The sequence below is a fragment of the Dermacentor albipictus genome, chromosome 8 (genome assembly GCF_038994185.2).
Source record: "Dermacentor albipictus isolate Rhodes 1998 colony chromosome 8, USDA_Dalb.pri_finalv2, whole genome shotgun sequence".
In the NCBI taxonomy this organism is placed as follows: domain Eukaryota; kingdom Metazoa; phylum Arthropoda; class Arachnida; order Ixodida; family Ixodidae; genus Dermacentor; species Dermacentor albipictus.
In genome coordinates this window covers 97,200,859-97,226,246 of record NC_091828.1, presented here as the reverse complement: position 1 = coordinate 97,226,246, position 25,388 = coordinate 97,200,859, and the positions used below count along the sequence as shown (strand labels likewise).

Below are 25,388 nucleotides of genomic sequence, written 5' to 3'. Positions count from 1 at the left end.
TGCTGGGCCGGGGCTGGCTGCCGGACCTGTCGTTCGAGGCCGTCGAGGACGCCCTGCCCACGGTCACCCTGACGCTGGCCCTGGGCGCGCTCGTGTTCGCGGCCGTCATACTCGGCAATCCGAGGGCTCCCGCCGGACGCTGACCAGGACGTGCGTTCTTGCTGCGGCGTCGAGATTGGGTGCGCGAGGAGACGCGCGAGAAGGACCGTCGCCCGCGTCTCGTTTGTAAAAGAAAAAATGAATTTAGACGGTTTATATATATATACAGGTCGTCTGTATAGACTCTTTTGTAGACTGCTTTGCAGTCCTAATTAGAACTGTCCTGGCTATATATACAAAGCCCTTACGCCGTCTGCAGACGAAAGTCGTCAACGCGTCTGTTCCAAAGACGTCATCGCGGCCGGTATCTTTAGGTACTAGCTTGTCGCGAAGCTCTGCAATCAAGAAACGTGACAGCATGACGGCACGACGGGCCCATCTTATGTCGAGCGACAAAGCGATAACAGCGATAAAACGGTGGAAAACAGTCACCGTCAATAATAAAAAATGGCTGTGGCTTAGGTAAGGTTAAGCCCAGGATGCGAAGCATACTAGCCTTTATTTTAGTTGTTGAACCACTGTTTAGCCTGGTGAACTGCTGTTGCTTGGCTATATTTGGTTCGGCTAGACGAAGAAACAACTCATGCATTACTGCTTCGCCTTCAAGAGTGGAACGCGACAGCGTTCCCGTCGACCCGCCAAGGGGTGTAAGACAATGGGCTACAGGGCAGCGACTACGCGCCCCGCATTGGACGCGGTGAGCGTCGAGCAAAGCAGCGTTCGGCGTGGCAACGAAATGTGCGCCTGAGCAAGAGAGGCACGCCTTAGAAACAGCTCGTTTCTAAGGCAACACCGCATTCACTAGAGGCGCTTTTGTACCGCTTTGAAGCATCGTACTCGTGGCTCAGTGGTAGCGTCTCCGTCCCACACTCCGGAGACCCTGGCTCGATTCCCATCCAGCCCATCTTGCAAGAGTTGAGCCAAAGCCACTTCTCCTCTGTCGTGACGTCACGGTGTCACGTGATTTCATGGCGACACCGCCGCGCCTGAGGAGCTGGGTTGAGCTCTCGTAATATGCTTCGCATAAAACAATGTGTACGTTATAATACAATGCACTGACGTCATCGTGGCCGCCATGTTTGGGTACTAGCGCAGTGGCAGCTGCGTCCGTGACGTCACATGAAAACTATGAGCGGGCTGCGGAGCGCGAGGTCCGCAGGTAACGAATGCCCAGGTAACGAAGCCGCTCACGAGCTCGCCCGAGCGCTCTACCACCGGGCAACTCTAGAGCAGCCAGTTCCAGGGATCAAGGATAGCATAATCACGTACAGAGAAATTGCAGATCATTACAAAACAGAAAGAAGAATCTTTCCTCCTCCGCATCGGTCTCTCTCTCTGGAGGCATACATCACCACATTAGATCTACTTAACACAGACGAGGGACTATAACGACGCCCTCTGCAAAATTTGTAAGCAAAAAAGTACGCTAGACCATGTAATATGGGAGTGTGCTGTCTCCCCAGGGGCCAAGGAAAACATTAACAGTCGAGAAGCTTGGGAGGCTTTGCTCCAGAGCGAGGCTGAAGACGACCAGCGTCGAGCAATCCACCTGGCCGTTGAGGCCGTGAAAACTCACCGTCCTCAACGCGCGGGGACCGCTTCGTCCTCCCCCCCCTACCTACGTGTACGTCAAGAGGCGGGCACCCCAGCTCGGTGGAATAATAAAATTCTCAATAAAAAAATCAATTTAAAGTAAATCATCATGACCTCCTGGACAGTTTCAAATCGAGGCCCTCGTTTGTGAACATTTATTAGATGGATATGTGCCCCCATTTCAGGCCAATACCTCTCTCAGAAGTCGCTACTTAGCCCTGTCCATAGCCGTCACTAGCCGTACCGACCCTATGTCTGTAGGTTCCCTAATCCTTTACAATGATCAAATTTCTTGGCTGTTTGAGGTGGTGGTGGTGCTGCTGCTGCTGCTGCTGCTGCTGCTGCTGATGATGATGATGACGACGACGACCTCGGGAGGACCTACAAACCGAGGGGCATCATACAAGAGTCGGATGGCGTGAAGAAGGACAATTGAAGGGTCTAAAAACAAATTACATCCGTGAACCTCTTAAGGTAGACAGAATAAAAAATTACCGACGATTACGTTACTTCCTAATGCGAAATTTGAGCGCAGCAAATGCGAGCCTTTGTTTGCGTTTGGCCTCGGCCTCGGCCGCGCGAACGGTAGAGTCTTCTCTGCGACGGCGATGAGCTTCTGCTTCAGCCTCGCTTACTGCTGGTTGCCCTCGACGGCGGCGATGAGCCTCCGCTTCGGCGGCGCGAACTGCAGCGTCTTCTCGGCGGCGGCGATGAGCTTCTGCTTCAGCCTCGCTTGTTGCTCTCGACGGCGGCGATGAGCCTCCGCTTCGGCGGCGCGAACGGCAGGGTCTTCTCGGCGGCGGCGCTTAGCCTCTGCTTCGGCGACGCGTACTCCTGGATCATCTCGACGGCGGCGACGGTAAGCTTCTGCTTCGGCGGCACGCACCTCTGGATTCTGACGGCGACGGCGCTGGGCCTCTGCTCTGGCAGCTCGTTTAGCAGCAGCAGCAGCAGCAGCAGACGGAGGACTTCCATCGGTCGTCTCACTCATGGCTCAGAAAGAACTGGCAGATAATTTCGCAGTGGCGAACGGCAGCGGCAATTTCGGCTCGGGCGGTGCACATATACAGATCCGCCGCCACCGATCTGGCTCTCTGATTGCCACCGCACAGGGGTTGCATTGGAGGAGGAGCGAAGAAAGGAATTAAGTTCGAGCCGGCGCTTTGACAACCGGAGACTCGCAGGAAGAGGGGGGAGGGGGGCGGCGTGTACACCCAGCGGCAAACGATGGGGGGCAGAAGCGCGCGCAGCAAGCGGACAACACGATAAAGGGAGGAGGGAAGAGATAGCAGCGACTGACTGATGCCGCTGACGCCGATAGTGAGTCAACCCCAGCTGCGGAGTTGGTTTCAGGGACAACGCCGCCGATGCCGACACAAACAATATGATACCCTCGCTTCCGCAGCGCTAAGAACCAGGTCTAGCCGTGGGAAGGTGGTCACGTATTCGTCGACGTGCCGGGGCCTACGTGAAATAACCGGCGCGTCGGCAACTGAAGAGCACCCTATCCGCCACACAAGAACAGGGGGGGGGGACCCTTTCCTCCTCTTTCTGCATGGCGGCGACGGTGTTCTATGCAGTCACGTTATCTTGACTCTCTAGCGGCGTCAGCGGTATCCAGCGGTATCAGTCGGTCGCTGCTAGCGCTGGGGGGATGAAAGGGGGGCGGAGCTGGTTACGAGGCCGACGACAACGCCGACGACGACGCGAAACCCAGGAACGGACGCCAAAGAGCTGCGCTCTAAAAAGAAAACACGTCAAATTGGAGGCAGCCGTGATGATATGATCGCAGGAAGAAAGAATAGAAAGGAGGATATATTCCGGAATTGTATTTCGTCTCGCTCTCCGTCGCATCATGTGTCACGATTCACGTGCCAAGAACGGAATTTAGGTTTTCACAGAGCGCATACATGTTTGCGTCAGTGCTACCACATTTCTCGCGCCGCTCCTCCCATTCACCGTGCATATCATTAAAGCTTCAATCTCTCTCTCTCTCTCTCTTCACACACACACACACACACACACATACATTTGCGTAGTTTAATTTATTCCTAATGTTCCTTAAAACAAGCAAGTTCCTTCTCCCTCGTTTGTCACACTGTTTATCGTCTTTTGTAGGTTTGAACTTGCGCAGTTACTCGGTGGCTATGACGTTCTGCAGATGAAAACAAGGTCGCGGGCTCGATTTCTTAATTGCGGCGGCCGCATTTCTAAACTGGCGTAAGAAAGGGTAAGAGAAGAAAGGAAATGCAAGGCTTACTATAGTATTGATCGCTACTATATCTCATGTATTAGCAGTTTATTATTCATTTTGGATTGTACATTGATTTTCCTTTTTTGTGTTATTTATTTATTAACTAATTTATTTTATTTTTTCAATTATATTACCACCCGATTCATGGCCTATCCCCCATAGTGGGCTTGTGCCATTAGTTGAGTCTTCTCCTTTTTCCTTCTTCTCTCTTTCCTCCTCCTCCTCCTCCTCCTTCTTCTTCCTCTTCATCATCACCATCATCAACATCATCACCATCAACATCATCACCACTACCACCACCACCCCGTGCACGGCCCCGCGGCTACGGCCTCTTTTTTGAACGCGTCGGGCGATGGACGTGGTCGTGGAAAGCGTCAGGCCCCCCGAGAGCCCCGTCCGGCCCCCTGAATTGGCGAGGACCCCGGGCACCGCCACCAGGCAGAGGAAAGTGATACGCATCGCGCGCTCCGAGGACTCGGCCAACGTCAACCGCCCCGCGACGGGGTCCACGGGCGTCGTCAGGGTCTACCGCAAGCAGGCTCACACGCACTCCGTGCGAGACCTGCCCGACTTGTCCTCGGAGGACGAGGGCAAGATCCGCACCCCGATGTCCGCATCAAGGTAAGTACATACACGGGCTGCCGCTCATTCCTCTGAATCCGGCCTGTTACACGTAGGGTGCCGCTTATTCCTCTGAATCCGGCCTGTTACACGTAGGGTGCCGCTTATTCCTCTGAATCCGGCCTGTTACACGTAGGGTGCCGCTTATTCCTCTGAAACCGGCCTGTTACACGTAGGGTGCCGCTTATTCCTCTGAATCCGGCCTGTTACACGTAGGGTGCCGCTTATTCCTCTGAATCCGACCTGTTACACGTAGGGTGCCGCTTATTCCTCTGAAACCGGCCTGTTACACGTAGGGTGCCGCTTATTCCTCTGAAACCGGCCTGTTACACGTAGGGTGCCGCTTATTCCTCTGAATCCGGCCTGTTACACGTAGGGTGCCGCTTATTCCTCTGAACCCGGCCTGTTACACGTAGGGTGCCGCTTATTCCTCTGAATCCGGCCTGTTACACGTAGGGTGCCGCTTATTCCTCCGAATCCGGCCTGTTACACGTAGGGTGCCGCTTATTCCTCTGAATCCGGCCTGTTACACGTAGGGTGCCGCTTATTTCTCTGAATCCGGCCTGTTACACGTAGGCTGCCGCTTATTCCCGTGAATCCAGCTTGTTCCCGCACGTCTCGCATGACATCCTCGGCTGTATAGCTGTAGCATATATTCTCGGACTGTAGCGCGAAGTGACACAGACTAGAAGCAGACAGGACGAGCGCTAACTCTCAAATAAATCTTTATTCAAGCTATCAACACATGCATATACATTAGTTGAGAGTGAGCCCTCGTCCTGTCTGCTTCTAGTCTCTGTCACTTCGCGCTACAATCCAAGAATATATGTTATACCGTACCGACTCGCCCAACTCTCTATCCTTTTGTATATAGCTATAGCTTGTCACGTGACGTCACGCGTTCAACCTCTCGACGTGCTGGTCCTCCAACATGGCGGCCGGGCTAGGATGACGTCAGGTGCCTCGTTTTCAATTCCAACGGATAACATATGCCCTTTAATGCGATAAGAGAAGCGGTCGGAAACGCTGCTGGCTTCTGTGCCAGATCCGCGTCGCGCGTGGAGCCAACAGAAGCCGATTCTCGCCGTGCTGGTCCTCCAAGATGGCGGCCGGGCTAGGATGACGTCAGGTGCATCGTTTTCAGTTCTGCGGGTAACCTATAACACGGGTAACCTACGGATAACAACTGAAAATTCAGTTCTCGAAGGCATTATTACCTGTGGACAAAGTCTCAAGCTGGTGAGTCATGCTGGCAACGTTTCACAAGCTGTGTACTTCAGTTTCCGGCAATTGAAATTCATACTGAAACAAAAGACACGACTTTTCTGGTCAACTTGGTTGTGATCCTGCAATGACGCGGAAGCCTCTACCATCTCTCACTTTTTTTTTCTTCTAATGTCATTCCGCAGCTCCCCAACTTTGTTCGCTGTACGTGTTCGTGTAGGTTACAACATCGCGCGTCATTCCAAGCAGCACGCACATCGAGCTAGTTTTCAGTGTCGTTGCTGGTGGTCCTCTACAAGACGAGGGATGGTGACTGAAGAAAGTTTCGAAAAAAGCTCTTGTTGCAGTGAAGATAAGCAACGTGTGTGCAACTCCAAAGCCGCGCGCACTGTAAAATAATTTACACCCTAAAAAGTGAAAAATAGTGTAAGTATGTCTATAATTCACACCCTTAGGGTGTTAGCTATACAATGGACACCCTAAGGATGTGAGTTATAGACACATTTACACCCTTTTTCTCTTTTATGGTGTAAATTCTTTTACAGAGTACACTCTTAGAAGAATTTACACCCTTTGGGGCGTATCTTGTCCCACAACAATAATCGTCATCCGTGTTGCCCGCGTTTCCTTTCTTTAACGCCGCGAGCCCGGTACTTCCCAGTCACGAACGGCATGCGCCTTATCAGTGTGACGCAGCATTCTCGACAGGAAAGTAGCGAGCGCCGAGTTTTCAGGAAAGGAAACGCAAGCAAGGCAGATGACGATTATTGTTGTGGGACAAATATACACCCCAAAGGGTGCAACCGTTTTAAGAGTGCACTGAAAGAGCCAGACCACCTCGTTCCAGCGCGCTTTATTTGTGTAATGTTAATAAACGTCGACAGGAAAGCAACGTAGGAGTAATCGATTGCTTTCATATATGCTGTCAATGTTGCGGTGAAGTAATTGGTCCCCCTAATCATTTGCGTTTTTCGAATGACGTAACTGTAACCATATTCGCCACTTTTATTGCGATAGCCACTATACGACACTCCAAGCGCATTTCTGCCGTCGCCGTGAGGTTTCGCATAAAGTCCCAAGGGCGATCGATCCAAGTACTAGAACGCATTTAATTTCCGCTCCCCCTCGCTCAAGTAACTTTTTGTATGCAAACGTACCTCTGCGGTCGAGTCCATTTTTTATGCGAAGCATACTAGCCGCACAACCACGCTCTTCCTTGCTGCGCCGCGCGCGGCCGCGTAGCTACCATATGACGTCATAACAGCTGCAAAAGCGGAGGCTCAACTCGTGCGCTCGCTTGCGGCCGCGTAGCTACATAGCCGGGTCTCAGCTCGTGCGCTCGCCTGCATGAGTTGTTTCTTCGTCTAGCCAAACCAAATATAGCCAAGTAACAGTAGTTCACCAGGCTAAACAGTGGTTCAACAACTAAAATAAAGGCTAATATGCTTCGCATCCTGGGCTTAACCTTAGCTAAGCCACAGCCATTTTTTCTCTCTCGCTCGCAGGTCGCCGTCCTTGTCACCCACCCGGAAGGCACCCTCTCGCCTGTTGCGCCGAGGCTGGTTCCCCGACCTGTCGCGAGAGGGCATCGAGGCGGCCGTACCCCTGGTGGCCGTGACGTTCGCTTTCGGCGCGTTCATGACCGCGGTCGCCATATTGTGCAAGCCGCGACCGCCCATCGTGGGCTGACGACCGGCACGTAGAGGGCGCCTCACTCAGTCGCCGCGCTCGATCCACTTCGAAGCGTCGGGGCGGGTTTGTCACGTGGGGAGGGTTGAGGCGTTCAGTCGACGACTGTCAAGGAGGCGCGCCGAACTAGCGAACGGGTGTCGAAGAGAACCGAGACAAGCGGAGAGCCAGTGGGTTCGACTCAGATCGAGGCGACACGACGTGTCACCGCTCTCGTATTAATAAAAACCTCGATTCCTTGCAACAAACTGCGATGCATCACTTGCCGAGTAACCACTGTAATATAGTACAGTTGGCCCCAAAGGTTTACGGACTCGGGATCTAAGAATGGCGCCGAACTAGCGAGCGGGTGTCGAACGGAGCCGAGACAGAGAGCCAGTAGGTTTGATCGAGGCGACACGACGCGTCACCCATGTCGTATTAAAAACGTCGATTCCTTGCAACAAACTGAGATGGGTAACTTGCTGCGTGTCCGCTATAATATAGTAGAGTTGGCCTCAAAGGTTTACAGACTCGGGATCTGAGGATATACCGACAGATTTTCTAAGCAGTTCGTGGGCGCAACCATTAAAACGGTGCGACACTGTGATTTTTCGAACTCCTGTTAATTTGACTCCTGTTAATTCGTTTTGTCCGGTTAACTCGACCTTGATTGAAGGTCCTGGGTTAAACCCATGCATTTCTATATGCTCACCCTTTTCATTATTTCGATCTCAAAATTGGCCTTCGTCGGATAACTCGAACTTCGCCACCCAGATACACGCACCTGACCCCTACCGTAACCCCAACAGTGACCCCTCTAGTGGCCTCGCGTCTCGACGGAGCTTAGGGGATTGAGGATGCGTTGAACGCTCGTCGTATCCCATCGAAAACGTCTATTTCAGGCACAACCCGGGGAGATTCTCAAGCAATAACTGGCGGTCACAATGTGTGACTTTGGCATTTACCCACTCCTATCGCGCGGCTTTCCTTCCCAGGAAAACTCGGCTAAACAGTGCCTGCGCGCTGCACTCAGAGGCGAAACCAAAACCGCGTTCATGGCGTTTATATGCTTTGCCGCATAACACGATTGTACTGCGGCGAAGTTCTTTGTAAACAATTTATGCGGCAAAGCTGACTTTAGGAAACCAGCCGCCATTTTGGAACACATGTTGTTGGCAAGAAAAATGGACAACCTTGTCCATTTTTCTTGCTAAAAAAATTGGGTGCGGGTCAGATTTCTCCTTGTTGAAGAACTTTAATGTAATTGCTAAATTGTTTTTCTGCTTTGGACACAGTGGAAGCGGGTGCGCACTTGATTCGGGGGCGCGTTAGAACCAGGCGAATACTTGCATGATTCTATAGTTGCCAAGCGAATCAGCGGTGCGTTGCAGCGTTTTGCTTCTCCATCTTGGTTAGTTCGACCTGCCGGATAATTCGATCAAACTGGTCGGTTCCGTCAGGGTCGGTGTAATGGAAGTATGCTGTGTCTACACACATAACCTTCGCATCCTGTAATGGCATGCATTAATACGTGGTGTCGTCGGGCCAGCTACCACGCCCGAGAGCCCGTTTGTGTGAATAGAGTGCTACACAGTCGGCGACGCTACCCTGAAGTTCCTGCGCAAGCTTGTCGAGACGTTATGGATTTTGTCAACGTCTACTTAGCATCTAGCTAATAGCTGAGAGGTAACGAAAGAATGACTACATTGTGCTCTTAAGGAACCCAAGAGCCAACCTAGAAAGTTCGAAAAACATGTATATAGAGCACATATAAGCTACCAACACCCGAGTAAATGCTTTGAAACGGTGACGTACACGTCATACTGACGTGCCGAAGCGGAGACTTCGGCGCGACATTGGACGGAAGAAAGTTTGGACCCCCATTTTTTTCCTGTAATAATATAGCATATATTCTTGAATACATAAAGTATTTTTTAAATATCAAAATCGGAAAAATGCTTTTTTGACGGTGATTGCCTACCATGTCCCCCTTAAGTCGAGAACCGCGGTAAATCGAAGACCCTTATGCGAATAACAATATATATCCACGAGCGCGAAAAAAAAAATTCATTCTTGTTTGCGCGGACAAGAGTGAATCGCGGATTTAGAATGGGGTGCACACGCCTTTCAACTTGGCTGCCACAGAGCAGCTGGTGACGTCTAGTGAAGAAGCTTCTAACTTGCCGAGATTGTAAAGCTGACACCCCGCAAGGGGCAGCTTCACAAAAGGAAAATGGCCCATATGAAACGGTCATATCGTTAGGCGTTTATTATAGCAATGCTTGAATAACTGTGGAAGCATTTTAAACACAACTGGTTTCGGTTTCGTGGGGGTGGGGGGCATTCATATTACTGCTTCTTACAACTCCCCCCCCCCCCCCCCCACAACCACCCATTTTCGTCCCATAAATTTTGTTAAATCAGGCGAGACGATGAGTTCAATTCATCGTTTCGATGTTTTCTATGTAATGATTTTGGAAATATGCGCCGAGATGTCGAGGGGAGTTTGTTATGCAGGAAATTTCGTGAAGTCTAGTAATATAATAATTGGGGTTTTACGTGCCAAAACCACTTTCTGATTATGAGGCACGCCGTAGTGGAGGACTCCGGAAATTTTGACCACCTGGAGTTCTTTAACGTGCACCTAAATCTAAGTACACGGGTGTTTTTTGCATTTCGCCCCCATCGAAATGCGGCCGCCGTGGCCGGGATTCGATCCCGCGACCTCGTGCTCAGCAGCCCAACACCATAGCCACTGAGCAACCACGGCGGGTGTGAAGTCTAGTTAGGCCGAGATTTGACCGCATTCGTGTACGCCGCAGGGAATAATAATCAAAAAAGAACCACAGCGATCTTGATTAAATTGACACTCGGATGCACAAGGAATCTCAACAGTGGCATATATCTTTTATTTGTCACCTCTGTACAAAATAGTCATATGTATATTAAATTCACGTCGGCTTATAAGTGTATACAATAAACCCTTCAAGTGGAGCTTGTAAACTTCCGTGAACGCAAGAAATCCCCCTGCCATGAAGTAGCGTACGTGGGGAGAAAAAATGGCGCCCACTTTCTGTGAAGTTCACCGAAATAAAGAAAAAAAAGAACTTCGCAGAAGAAAAAGAGAAGAAAATAAAAAAAAACAATGCACTTATACAGATAGCTGCGCTGTTCATGCGATGACAGATACCAGCAGCACAGGAAACGAAGCCATTGTAGGCCCAATGTCGGGTTACAATTGGCCCGACACCCCCCCCCCCCCCGTCACCCTCTTTACAGTAGTACTTGAGAAAGCTCCAGGACCAGCATGAAGTGTTGAGACGAAGACGCATGAGGCATATAACACCTTCTCTGGAGGAGTTGATATGGTTTCACCAGGGTCCAGGCAACGTCCTTACCTAGATACCCAGTGTCCATTTCGCATTGACATTGAAAAAAAAAAGCAGAGAGAGCCACCGTTATCTGACGACGCTAGTGGCGCCACCTATCGCGTGTCGCGCAACAGAGGTCACGCTTCCGTTGATTGGACTATTCATTCCGTGCGCTGCCTCCATTTAACCGAGGCGTTTGAGTCATTCTTCATTTGAGCCCTTCTTCAGTGACTGCTGCGCACCGAAACTGTTCTTGCAAGTCGACAGCAACGCGTGACATGTTGCATCACGTGACGCGGCAGTCAATAACTTGCTGTCTTGCACTGCTCACACTAGGTGGCGCCACTGTCACCGTCCGATGTGGCGCAAACATACATACGTGGCTTGTGCACAAAACAGCTCACGAACTAACGCTCTTTTCTTGCCCGCCTGGTAACCACACAAAACAACGTTTACAAAAAAGAAACGTCACGGACCTAACGCGCGCCTGTCGGTATCCACTGGCAGCATCTCCTACACTCTGCGTCACAATAACGCGGCACTGGAGTGGGAGTGCCGCAGCTATGGCGTCGACCAATCAGGAGCAAGATGACGCGAACACACGCGCCCCGGGTAACGTGTCCCTTGGCGTCAGCACGTCATCTGCAGAGCCGCCTCAAAGACTGTACCGAACGTCGGAACATGCTTCGACGCTTCCATTTTCAGTGCCAGATTATTTTTGAAGGAGAGATAGACTCGGAGGAACTAGAGCCACACAAGATATCTACGTCTACACCACGTATGACTGACAGTACGAGCGTTGCCATCGACCGGTCACGGGAGCGTGTCGTTAGGTCAAGAACACGGAAGAAAGAAGTAAGCAGTTTCGAAAAGAAAAAAAAAAGAGAGAAGCGCCATCTAACAGCTGCACGTCGGTTGACATGGTCTGCGCGCCACCGTCACGTGCCAACCGAAACTGATGCACGTGTCATGACATGCAAATTAGGTACATAGTACAACGGTATAGGAGCGACGCAGATGTCACAAAATACGTGACGTGTGCGGCTCTTTCAAGGTAACCAACGTTGGTGAAACGTCGTCTCGCCTTGCCGGCGTTCCATTTGCGGGCCTGATCGAATTCCGGCGATCACTTCAATGGCGTGCGAATGAAGCTTACAGCACTACCCCCGTTTAATTTGTTATACTATAAATATGTACGAATAGGTGACGAATTTGAGCAGCTAAAACACTTGTGGGGCGCCTAACCCACCCCCCCACCCCTTCACTCAAAAATTTAGCTAGCTCATTAAGAACTCGCATTGAACATTCAGTTCATATTAGCACAAGCCATAGAAAACGTTTCCTGACATTATATTGGTTGTCGTTGATTGGTGGTGAGTCTGTCAAACAAGATATCCTGGTGTTGTCACGAAACAAAACAAAAAAAATTCCTCTTGTAGTGTGTTGTGCGAATGATGTTACTAAAAGATAGCGAAGAACACAAAATGTGGCGAAAGCATAATAAAAAAGCCGCAGTATTTTTCATCTTGTTCCCTCTTGACAGAAAGTCCAGACAAGGTAACCGGGCAAATAAAGGGGGGAGGGGGGGGTGAGAAATCGTTCAAGCTGTTTCTCTCGCGTTTTTGAACCAGGATGTCTTTAAGCAATCGCAAAGTGTCCTTGTATTCGAATGTAACGACGTCGCTCTAACACCGGCGACATTAGACTTTCTAGCGTGTTCATGCACTTATTGGAGTTTATGGCATGCCGGAACACGGATTATTGAACGACAATACGCTACGAAAGGTTTTGCGTTGCGACTGTTCTCGTGTAAAAAAAAAAAGAGAAAGCCATGATACACCAACGATTATGCTACTGAACATGCCAATGATAGTTGTAATAATAGTTGGGCGAGCTTTAACTCTAAGTCACGAGATGGAGCCATCAGCGCTGCTGCTAGCGTCTACGTTTCGCAGTATTACGTAAATTGTATAATACGTTGACATGGACCGACCAAACTATAGTACAGCAACCTCATTTATATCCCAGTCCACTGTCCACAAAGTTCTGTGAGCGTTTGATGTCCTGCACACGCGTGCTCTTGCAAACGCGTTTATGGTAAATTGTTTTTCTAACTAACGTGTACGCAGAACTCTGCATGCAACTCGTGTGTCGTTGAAGTTAGCTCCTGTGAGCCGTAAAACCGGCGATATGCACCATCGTATCACAGCTTCTGCATACGTTCAAAGGGACACCAAAGAAAAACACTAAGTGAATGTAAAGATTGACACAGACTGCGCTTCAGAATACCAAATAGGTCACTCTCACGATTATCTGTGACGTCCTTGCCAGGACAGAACGAATAAGCAAGAATGCCGGTGGCGACGCCACCGTAAAATTTGCGCACCAACTCTTCGTGACGTCATGGATTTCGCAGCATCTGGTTGCGTCAATGTGACTGTTTTAATGAAGAAGGACCACGCTTCACTCAAAGGTAGGCGAATGCTGAATCTGGTAAATGCATTTCGTGAGAACTCAACCATCTCCGCCCCACCCCCTAAAAAAAAAATTAAAGAGACAAGAAGAATCGAATTGCGTGACAATACTGGGAAATCTATGACGTCACACTGACATTGCCGGCGCGGGTATATTAGGAAATTTTTTTTTTTGAGATTCGATGAAAATATCATCGACCTTCTTGTTCGATAGCCAGAGCAACGCCGAATGCGAGTCTTCAGAAGCTATATGTCACACGCGTTACATTAGTGTTTCTCCGTAGCGTCTCTGTCTCAACCTCAGGTGAACTCAGTTCGTTAACTGCACCAACCAACACCCCCCCCCCCCAAAAAAAAAAGAAAAGAAGATACGAAGAAAAAGACCGCATATATGGTAGCCCCTAGCGAGAGACGTACACTATACAACATTGGCTTCCAACGGCTACGAACCCACAGGCCGAACAACGTCCGGGGCCGACAACCAATAGGCGCGCGAGATATGTATACCACGTGACACTTTCCAGCCACCAACAGGGACGCAATGGCGGAGGCATCGGAGAGTCAAAGCACATTGCGAATCCTCTCACAGTATGTGGCACGCCGTACCCGGGTTCGCGCACCAATGCGCGAGCCACTTCTGATCGTCATCGCAATCTCAGTATAGCGAATAATCGAGCATCACGTCCGCACAGTATAGGCGAAGCCAACGTAGGCCTAACGCTGGGACATGATCGAGCCAAGGTGAAGCCAATGTAGGCTCTACACAAGACCACAGTGGCTCGCGTTGGTTTTACGCTGGGTCCACATTGGCCCAGCTTTAGGGGTTTGCTAGGTATAGCATCCTTGCGTCTGATCGGTCAAGGTCATCACTCTTGAAAGCTATACGACAGCGGTTGTAGCAGAAGGAAAGTATAATCATCAGCATAGCACGAAAAACGAAAGTCAGCATATCATTTGGAGCCGCATAGTTGTACTGCGCTTGCGCAGATTCTCGCTTTCCGAGTTGTCTCTACATGCTGCGGAGTATAACGCTGAGCCCGCGTGCCCCGTGCAGTACTAGGACAGCATTCCCTGTGTGCTTTGACTCTCCGGTGTAAAGGTCCTGGGACACTGACTATAGCACAGGCAGCGTCACGAAGAAAGAAAGACGACATGTTCGATTGTCACCGGGAGGCTTTGAGAGAAAAAAGAGAGAAGGCCTTTGAAGAAACAACATCGGCTGTACACGTATAAGGCGCGTATCTTCAGGGCTTTGAACAGGGTTCATAGGAAGGTACGCACACACACACACACGCCACATATAACGAAGCTTAGCCGGCACAAGTGTTCTTTGCATACCGATGCTGTCGCTCATCCGTAGGACACGTAACATACCATACGCCGAAAAAAAAAGAACCCCACAAAATACAGTTCAAACTCTGTCTGTACACAACCGTTGCAGTGCGTTTCAACGTGGCACTCTCTGAACACACAACGAGTCTCGAGAGACCCCGCTGCCGAGAGGAAAAGAGGAGAGACATCGACACAATCAGAAACACTCACACTTTACGTTATAAACTGATCGTTCGGTTATCAGTGGAGCGCTTGAAAAAAAAAAGTCAGCTCCACACGTCGACGTATCGAGGAACATCGGAAATGCGAGCGCACCTGGTGGAGGAGGCGATAAATGGGAACACAGGGCTTGTGGCCGATTTCACGCGACTGTCACACTACGCGTACACAGAGGTGTTAACACAGTAGAGAGTTTTATATTAGGGGACGCAAGCGGCGTGCGTGCGCAAGAACTAGGGGCCACGGTACTGCGCATGCGCAGAGACCTACTCCTGAGTCTGCGCATGCTCAGTACCGTCACCCCTAGTTCTTGCGCACGCAAACCACTTCGCTCCCCGAACCCAAAACTCTCAGATCTCACAGCAAAGGCACGGACACACAAAACGCCCACGCTCGCACAGTAAATACACTTCTTCTCACCTGAATTCACAATTTGGCTTATGCGTTCCGACATTTTTTTTTTCCTTCGAGCGGAGTGATCGACTTTGCCAAGCACACGAAAGTGCCCGAAACGATCAAGCTTCTAAAGATAAAACGCCGTCGCCGGAAGTGTCACGAACTGCCAAGCGTGTTATATATCATCAACGCCATCTAGATAACACAGGGTCTACGCACTATGAACGGCGAATTCAAACGTGTAGGCCGACGGACAGCCGATACATTTCAATGGGGGAAGCTGGCAAAACTCAGAACGATGCTTATTCGAAAGCATGGCATTGAACTGTCGGCCTATCTATAGATGACGTCACAATCGGAGCTCGCGGGCCTTGAGGTTTTGAGTAATGTATGCCGCACGGGCGGTTTTCAGCTTCACCGGCAATCGCAGCGCTACCTCGCAACTAGTACAAAAAGCGCAATCTTCGATGCAAAGTTTAATGAATTTGGATGAATCGCATAACAATTTCGAAAACGAAGCATATAATGTAACACTGACATCCCAAGCAACATGTGGATTGTCATTCGTTATGCCAATAAGAATACGGGACAGTCCTAGCCTCATTCTGTTGCCTACAGTCCACCAGACACATGCGTTAGTGGCGCTGAAAAGCGAAGTGTTGTAGTTAGACTAGAAAGCTTCATATCATACAGGTACAAAAAAAAAATGTTGAGGGAGCGATGCCTCATCAGCGGTATATATATATAGTGTGATAAAGAAAAAATCAGACATCCACCCGTTCGTAGCGATTGCTACAGTGTGTGCACACGAGTGTACATCCGACAATCTTAAGCAAGAGATAAAAAAGACGATGTACCGAATGACAGTACAGCGGTACGGTGACATATGAAGAAATAACACGATGTGATCGGGTGTAAATGCAATGCTATCGATCATTAGCTTCACGAAAATGCACTTCGGGTCTTCAGCGTACGAACAATTAACTAGAATAACCGAGGAGGCTGTCACACGTAGCGGTGCATACTGCGAAGCTGCCGAAAGCTCACCTAGAACTCTTTATCTAAATACGAAAAGTGACTTGACATCACAAAAAGCACGTGTTGTGCAACAAGAAAAAAAAAGATACCTGAAATTGAGCAAAAGTGTAACCTTTTGTTGTGGCAAGCGCAACCGCACGCTCGCATTATTGATATGTGAATCGCACCGCACGGATCACGTGACGCTGTTGCGGCGCTCGCACGAAGCTACGACATGACGCGCGCACGTCATCTTCGGTCCTGTCAGACTGGCGCGTAGCCTTTGTGCAATAGTGGCGACACCTTTCGAAGATGTGCGTAACCAAAAAAACGCGACGAAACAGTTCTGTTCTGCATAAGCTTGGTTCAACATGCCTTCGCAAGATGGCGCCACTGACACAGCGGCTGGCACTTGCGTCCCAGTTTGGCGGCACAGTACGGCAACGCGCGCAGGTCCGGCAAACGCCCGATGTTTTGTGCCTTCGATAAACTTCGCGACTGATACAAAAACGAAAATTGTGCCCTCACAGCCGTTGTTATCACTCCGTCCCGATAAACAAGCAAAAAAAAAATAATGTGCGATAGACGTTCTACTTAACTGTGACCGAGAGCGTACACTTCTCTGCACCGGTAGACACGCTGCTCAATCGAAGTGCGGCCGAGCGGCCACAAATGACCGACTGCGGACGCAACACACGGTAAGAATGGTTTTGTAATCTCGGCTGGATGGCGACGTACTACACGCTGCCGAGGTGAAAGGAACACAGGTCGGAACACTTGACACGCCCATTATTAGCTCGAGGCTACACACGCTTTGGCGAAAAGCGGAAATGACGTCATCACACGCCACCGGCGAGGAGAGACGGTTAAACACCGTCGTGAAAATGCACAGGTCCACAGCGCCACACATTAGCACAGAAACATGTGCTCCCTCTCGGCAACCGCTCTATCCAGGTGCGCACGTGTTACTACTAGTGACGTAAGGAGAAGGATGGATGGATGGGTGGATGTTATGAGCCCGGAACAGCAGCGCTCCTGGCGGTACATCGCGACGCTGTACACTTAACGAGAATTTTAGAAACGTTCTTGGCGTTGCACAACTTTCCGCGTCGGGGGAGGGCTAAATCCTAACAGAATAGACAACTGGGCTCGTTGGTTTACTAGCGTCTTGAAACTGTAAAAGTGCACAAAGACGAGAACGAAAAGAGAAGACAGGACGGGGCACTTCCGGCCGAACTTCCGGCCTACGCAAGAAGTTCACGCCACTCGCGGGGACGCCTAAAGCAGCAGATGAAGCGTAACGCAGAAAGTGGTTGCGATAAGGACTTCTGCTACAAACTTTGAGTGAGCACGACCTCACAAGGGGCCACAAAAAAACCAGCGCTGACGTCATCGACTTTGTCTGGTTATTGCGCCAACGTTAGTAAGTGCCACGTCGGGCTAAAAAAACTTCGTATTTCGACGGGCTCAGGAAACGCCTGGAAATTGCCACAAAACGCTTTTCCTCTGTACGCGAAACAAGGTACGAGAATGCACCCCCGCTATAACGAAGTCAGTGGAGGACGGTTCCGTTATAAAGAAGTCAGCGCGGGACGGCCAAAACGAATGGTGCGATAAAAGCGAAGACATTACGAATAGTGCCACATTTATTTGGAACAGCGAAATGACACGATTAGCTCACAGCACGCCTTTAGTGAGGGGCAGACAGATGCACATTATACGACGAACATAACAAGACGGCGAAAAATCTCGTGCAAGCAGAACTTCAACAAAACAAAACAAAAAAAATTAATTATGGGGTTTTACGTGCACCAAAGCCACGATCTGATTATGAAGCACGCCGTAGTGGGGGGACTCCGGAAATTTGGACCACCTGGGGTTCTTTAACGCGCGCCTAAATCTAAGTATACGCCGGTGTTTTCGCATTTCGCCCACATCGAAATGCGGCCACCATGGCCGGGATTCGATCCCGCGACCACGTGCTTAACAGCGCAACACAATAGCCACTAAGCAACCACTGTGGGTTTCAGGAAAACAGAGGCGCTGCAAATGTAACCATGGCATTGCATGACTGGCGGCAGGACGTTGAGTCTAACGGCAATTTGAACGAAGCGGTCTCGTTATAACGAAATTTTACTGCGCAGCCGATGACACATACGCCGCACGTACCACAACGGGAGAGGACGGCGAAGAGTTTCCTCGGAAACGGCACGTACGCAAAGAGCGGAGTAATTTTAATTGCAGCAGGAATTCTCGCGGAACCACGAGATAATTTTCGTGGCGTTCAGAACAAAGAGTGATAATAGTGGTCATAACCTTGTAACTGAGAGACGTTAGAACGCAGTTGCCAGGTGGGGATAAGAGCGCATATGACGAATGTTTTGATAAAAAATAAAAGCGGGGGAGAGGTCATTATACGTATAACCGTCAATACACAGGATACCGAGTACAACAATATTTCGCTTAATGGTGCTTCTAACCGGTGACAGTTTATCGCAGGACGGGGCGAAGTTATGTCGAGTTATGCTGAAATGCTGAAGGGCGAGTTCACTACAACGAGTGTTGGCCGCAGCCTGACCTTTGGAAACCTTTCGTTATAGCGAGCGTTCACAGCAGCCCCAAACACCAGACGAAACAGCCATACGCCTTCAGTTTATAGCGTGAGACGGGCGCATACCTTCGAATACGGAAAGCTGCAGAGCTGCCGGTCGTCCAGAGCACCCGAAAGAATGGAGATGACTAACGCATATCGGGCACACGCGACAGCTGGTGGACCCAGATGCTTAACCCACAATGTCTGTAATGACTTAAAGCAGCTGCGCTTTTACCACACTGCGCGCAATTACCGAGAGGGAGCACACGCAATGCGTGGCGGACACCGTGCGTTTCCGTGCAGCAGAGGCCACACACACAAGGTACGCTTGCCCCGTCGACGACGTGGTTGCCACAGCGAACCGAAGCCTAAGCGTCGCACGCTGTTGAAAGCGAGCGGCAAACTCACTTGCACTGTTCAAGCACTCGGAGCACTCACAAATGCGGGGACGTCGAAATAAGAAAATAAAGAGAGAGAGAGAGAAAGGAAACGTGTCCAGTATGCACGTCCAAGCGTCCACTCCACGGCGCGCTTCGTGTAACACTTTCGACCAGCGAGGCCACAGTTGGTCGTGCATCTCCGAAGAGGACGGCGCGGCGGGCTGCCGAAAGCGTATCGGAGGAGGCCCGGCCGGTCTAAGCCTGGGCTGGCGTTCGTGGGACATCCTGGCCGCGGAAAGTGACCTGATATGCACTGGATATTTCGGGACCTGCGGGCAGAAAAAAAAGAAAGGAACGAAATCAGCCACGTGTCAGCACCGCTGATATACATAGAGTCTAGCGATTTCACCGCGTTTGCGGGGGAAGCGGAGGGGGCGAATTCCGAAACGAAAGCCTGCCCTCCTTCCCTTGGACTGCTGATAAGCAATCTCTTTTTACGTCTATTTATTTATCTCTTATTTCTTTTATCCTTACTGAGCTAACGAAGAGAGAGTAGCCAAAGAGAAAACGGTACACCACAAATTAGACTTGCGGTAAACAAACTGACCGATTAAGTGTGAAGCAATGTGCATGCAAAGAACAAGAGCCCAAAGTTAAACGACGCTGAAGCCAAGAAAACAAAGCATAGGAGTAACTGCTTTAAAGTTATGAGAGAGTGTTTCACACACTTTCTGAACCTGCACTCTACACCCACAGCGCCTTTTTACACGACTTTCTGTTTACTTTCATCCTTCAGAAACGAAGCGCGCGCGAACGCACCCATGCGCGCACGCACGCATACATACATACATACATACATACATACATACATACATACATACATACATACATACATACATACATACATACATACATACATACATACATACATACATACATTATGCGGATCCTACGCACTGTCGGAATCATAGAGTTTCTCACTACAACACCTAGAGGGTAATCTGGCGCCACCGTCTATGGGAGTTTCTTAAGGGGGCACCGTGCCGTCATGGGAATGACGGTATATGTGTCTCCGAGGCTCGTGTTGGCTGGTGTTGTAAGAGGCTTCGTCTAAAACGTGGATATGGCTACGCAACTAACGCGTTCTCAAAGTAAAATCTTCATAAAATGTTTCCATTCACGCATATTACATCTTTACTCACCCACTATGTATGACCAAGCAAAGAAAAGCAACAGACGACCAACTGTTTCAAAGCGAGCGCGAACCTTGTCGTCTGTCCGCCAACTTTAGCGGCCCGCTGATACTTTTTACGTAACATGTAGTCGTACACCCAATAACAAGTTCTCATAGTTAAACAAAACATGTTTTCGCGTAATAATAAAGCTAAAAAAGCTTTTCACGTGCTGTTCTAGTAGAAAATGAATCATTGTGACAGACGGAATGGTACTTGCCAAACGCGTCTTCAAGGTGTCCTGTGTCTACGAGAACGATGCCAATCCGAATCCACAATATACCGGCATTCCCATGCATACCACAGCGCAGCAGCGCCAGATTTCCCTCTAGGTAATGTAGTGAGAAACTTTATGGCCGGAATCGATATCAGCGAAACTTTCTGTGCTGTTTACTTTGATTGACGATAATTAGCGGCGATGTCGATCCCGAATGTTCAAGTTCTTCAACGTATATATTTCAACACGAGAAGGGTGAGTTGATACTAGACAATTTTAGTCTAGCGTACGTAACTATAGCGTACGCTATACGCTATTATATAGCGTACGCTAAGCAGCGCACGTTTTCTACAATTTTAGTTGGCCGGCGATATCTTCGGATCTCAAAGGCCATATGCCATCGTTGCGGCTATTTCGCGCCTGTAGCGATAGGTGGCGCTGACATCTCGAACGTTTCTTTCGTTAGGCTTCCACTCGTTCGAAACGAGCAGCGATCTCGAAAACACCACGAAGTTATCCATAATACTGTGTCGTCGAACCGACCTGAGACTAAGCGAAAGCCGTTTACACAGTCATTTGCTACGAACGAAGTGCATCTTGCAAAAGCAACGCCAAATTCAATTCGAAGCGGGCAGCCGGGACCGCCGCCATGTTTCCCGCAAGCTCCGCAAACCCCGCAAAAACGCTAACGCTAACTCGTTTGCGTTGCGTACGCCCGCTATACCCGCTATTTCGTTTAGCGTTCAGCCCATGCGCAGTGACGACCCGCTATTTTTTAGCGTTCGCAATGGAATAGCGTACGCTGTACTAAAACTGTCTACTATTGATTTGACGTGTGGCCTCACTTTGACGAGGCTCCGCTTCTGCACGCCCTGCATAAGTTATCCGCTTGACATATTTGCATGGTGTTTATTTTTCAGGAATAGCAGAAGACGTACCATACCCTCCCTTCAGTTTGTCCGCAAGCGCTTGTTTCCGTGCATTCTAACGTCATATCTTCCCTCTCCCGTCCTCACACACTGTAGGGGTGGCAAGAGTGGCAAGGCCTGCATCGGTTCTACAAACACCACCTGTTCCACCACTACCATCACTACACATTCTCTGGCGCCTCTCCCCCCTCCTCTCCCCCATTCTATCTAGCTTCCCTCTGGACTTGCATGCTAGTAGAAAGGTAAGCAATGCAATTTCTGCAATGTTTTTTTTTTGGGGGGGGGGGTTGTCACGGATAGTTACAGCTGCCAAGAGGCAAATATGGCGACGCCCAGGGAGCAGCAGAGGACATCGTGCTCATTTGACTGAGTGCAAAGGTCCAAACGAGTTTCTCGCCTCGCCTTTCCTCTCTGCCGATTTCCTGTCATCTATTCACACACTCTGAAGCACCCTCCGACGTGGTGTGTCAGACAGTAACAGCAGTGGGAAAGTCGAAGAAACAGGCAAAGAAAGTTTCGCTTTAATAAACAGACAGACAGACAGAATACACACATACATACATACATACATACATACATACATACATACATACATACATATGTATACATACATACATACATACATACATACATACATACGTACATACATACATACATACATACATACATGCACACGGAGTGACAGACAGACAGATACCACCTCTGTGTCGGGCATATGGCAAAAGTAATCTCAGCGAGGAATGAAAAAAAATGTATGACCTAAACTTCCTTCATACAAAGACGGATCTATTCCCTCACTCTTCATCATCAATCTTCTAGCCTCCCATTCCTCATTCCTCCACGCCTAGCCCATGCTTATCTCGAGCCTATTTCCTAACATTAGTTTGCCCGTGGTCACTTTTAATTCCCGATGCTTCTCGTTGTCTTCCGAGCGCGCACACACGCGTACGTACCGGCGTATTACGGCGAGCTCATCGCGCTCCTTTTCTTTTCTTCAGGCATCGTCCACGATGACCACCTCGGCGGCCGATCGCTCGGACACGCACTCCCGCACCACCTCGAGCACCAGCTGGAGGCGCCGGTCCAGGGCTCCCAGGTGGGGCTCGGTCAGCACCGGGTCCACGGGGTCTCGGCGCAGCGAGCGGCGCATGGCGGCGCTCAGCGGAACCGGCCCGCTGTGGAACGACAGCAGCCGCCGAAGCGTGGAGCGCCTCAGCAGGCAACACTGGTACAGCGGGGCCAGGATGCTCAGCTCGTCGTGGTGGGGCTTGCCGAAGCTGCGGCGCCCCCGTGCGCGAGGAAAAGAAAAACAAACAAATATGTAAATAAACGACGACGACGCAGCGATAACAAAATGAACCGTTTTGATTTTTCCTCGCTGAAATTTATGTAACCAAATTATAGATTTTTACCTCCATTTTCTGAACACATAAGCAAAGTCTGCCCGACTCTTGGCCAATCCCCGTGAGTGGGTGAGCGCCAAACTCGTCAAGGACATTATCATCATCATCATCATGTCGCTACAGGGCACCGGCTGTGGGACACCTTATTTTCATTTTATCGTAAATTTATGCATAGGCCCTCTATACATTTGTGTTAGCGCTTCGCTGCCTAGTGCTTCGTTTCGAGTGTATGCCTCTACCCCCTTTTGATGTTTTATTAGACGCATTCTTCAATCAATCCAGCGTGGCCAATCCCCCCTGTGGGTACGAGCCATGTTTGAGGCAACAACAACAATCAACTGCAAGGCTTGCCGCGGCTGAGGTTCCGCGGTAGCTGTTGTGTCGGCAGCGGCAGGCAAGTGGGGGGGCCTCGGCCAGCGAACGCGCGCGAGCGCCAGCGCAGTGAAGGAGATTCGGAGCTAACTGCTCCCGATGAAAACCGGAACGAAGACTCAGCCGACCCGCGGCCGTTTATTCTTAAAAAGGACTTCACATGCCAGATGACACCTCCTGATTGGTCCCAGCTCGTCACACGACAGAAGGGGGGTGCGCCATCTAGCTAAAGTACTATGAAACAAATGTATGGTAACACAGAGATCTGACAGGGGGCGACACTATACGACAGTAGCCACCGTTAGCAGCGCGGCAGCTTGGCTGATTCACTTTGGGTGGACCTGACATCCGTGACCTCGATTGGGCGGAAAGTACGTCGGCCTATGCGATTCTATAAAGAAATGCGCGTGATGTGACGGTGGGATGGAACCCCTGTCTTCCGCCGCAGCAGCTCTAACCATTGGGGCTCGATGCGTCTCTCGCGCCAACGAACTCGCTCCTTTGAAACGTCTGGCGCAGCACGCGTCACGTGTCAGTTTATCACATCCTTACCTCGCGCCAGCAAGCGCTTTTAGACACGGAGTTAGACCAAACTGCCTTCCATAAATGTGGAATTGATTTAGCTCGCACTACAGTTCGCGAACTGCGCCACGTGATATGTCATGTTTTTGAACAAATCTAATATTTGATTTCCTTGGAATATAATAAATCGAATCAATTTTGCGTTTGTCTTTTGTTAGATTGCTGTATGTTTCATGTATGCTCCTGTACTGCCTTGTAGAGGGGACCGTGGGCTCTAGTCAAGCTGTTCAGCAGCTTTTATCCACGGCCCCTCTATCGTTTTGATGGAAATAAAGCTTATTATTATTATTATTATTATTATTATTATTATTATTATTATTATTATTATTATTAAGGATCGGCCCATATATTTTTTTTTCGTCACACGAACAACTACAAGGAGGGTGGCTATCCGCTTACAATGCTATCGCATTAACTAATGCTATTGCATTAAAAAAATTGTGTTTTTTTTTATGAGCGACGCCAGCAAGTTGTGCAAAGCTTGCGGGAAGGCACAAGGAGGCAGGCTCATATATAGGACCAGGAGCGTTTATTAAAAAAAAAAAAAAAAGAAAGGAGCGCAAATTATCTTGCGGGGTACAATTCTGCGATGCACCAAGTGGGGGGGAAAATGGGCGTCGTCCCTTACAACGCGTAGAATACCCGAAGGAAAACTGCGAGTCGGCCTAGTTGGAACAGAAGCGCTCGTCCTTGTGTTTCTTCTATTCTTTGTCCCTGTTTGTTTGCGCACAAAAAGTTTTAAGATGTACCCGAAGGAACACACGGAATAGCGACTCACCCTCGCCCGTGGTCGAGGTGCAGCGGCGAAGAGTTGTTGCCGAACGAGAGGAACGTCTCGTAGTGGTGCCGGTCCATGTTGCCTGCGAAACGACAGAAACGCGAATGCGTCGATCAACTGCTTTGTTACGCACATCGAGGACGCATATATCCAAACCTAATATTTGCCTAAGAAATGCAACGCCTTTCTTTCTTTCATTCTCTCTGTTTTCCAGTACAGGCGGCTGCTGCTTGGAACCGAACTATAGACGAATATAGGTGCCATAGGTGCCAGTGTATGCCTTGTACGTACTTTAGGAAATCACAGAGCGTAATAAAAGTCGATCTTTCTGAGAAGTTTGAGCGGCTGGAGGCCAGCGGTGAACGCGTAACATTTCTATTAAGCTGGCTGTCGAGTTTAAAGGTCAGAGTGCAAGAAGCACTCGGTGACAAAGAGCGCGGGCTCGGGCCACGGACGTGTTCTCGAGCAGTGAAGCACCCTGTACAGGGTGATAATTTTTGAGTTTTATGGAATCAAAAAAAAAAAAAGCCTGCGGCATAATTCTTGTCGTTGAGCTGGATTGTTCGAAGAGGCGCGGACAATACTAGCACGAGAAATCGAAACACATGTTCAACTAAGTAACAATCACTAA

At 49.7% G+C, this 25,388-nt stretch overlaps 2 protein-coding genes across 2 annotated transcripts in view; one reads left to right on the top strand and one right to left on the bottom strand.

The window, feature by feature from the left end:
• Positions 1 to 4,216: 4,216 nt before the first annotated feature.
• Positions 4,217 to 7,728, top strand: LOC135912877 (uncharacterized). The gene is made up of 2 exons (XM_065445452.1): positions 4,217 to 4,567; positions 7,297 to 7,728. The coding sequence occupies exons 1-2, from the start codon at positions 4,299 to 4,301 to the stop codon at positions 7,478 to 7,480; spliced, it is 453 nt and encodes a 150-aa protein (XP_065301524.1). The 5' UTR covers positions 4,217 to 4,298; the 3' UTR covers positions 7,481 to 7,728.
• A 9,237-nt stretch (positions 7,729 to 16,965) lies between these two features.
• LOC135912915 (extracellular serine/threonine protein CG31145-like) overlaps positions 16,966 to 25,388 on the bottom strand; it is a 68,214-nt gene continuing 59,791 nt past the window's right edge. Inside the window, exons 10-12 of the mRNA XM_065445521.1 lie at positions 24,758 to 24,839; positions 22,576 to 22,899; positions 16,966 to 19,573 (exon numbers count right to left, since the gene is read on the bottom strand). Coding sequence (XP_065301593.1) covers positions 22,617 to 22,899; positions 24,758 to 24,839 — 365 coding nt within the window. The 3' untranslated portion in view covers positions 16,966 to 19,573; positions 22,576 to 22,616. The remainder of the gene's footprint in view (positions 19,574 to 22,575; positions 22,900 to 24,757; positions 24,840 to 25,388) is intronic.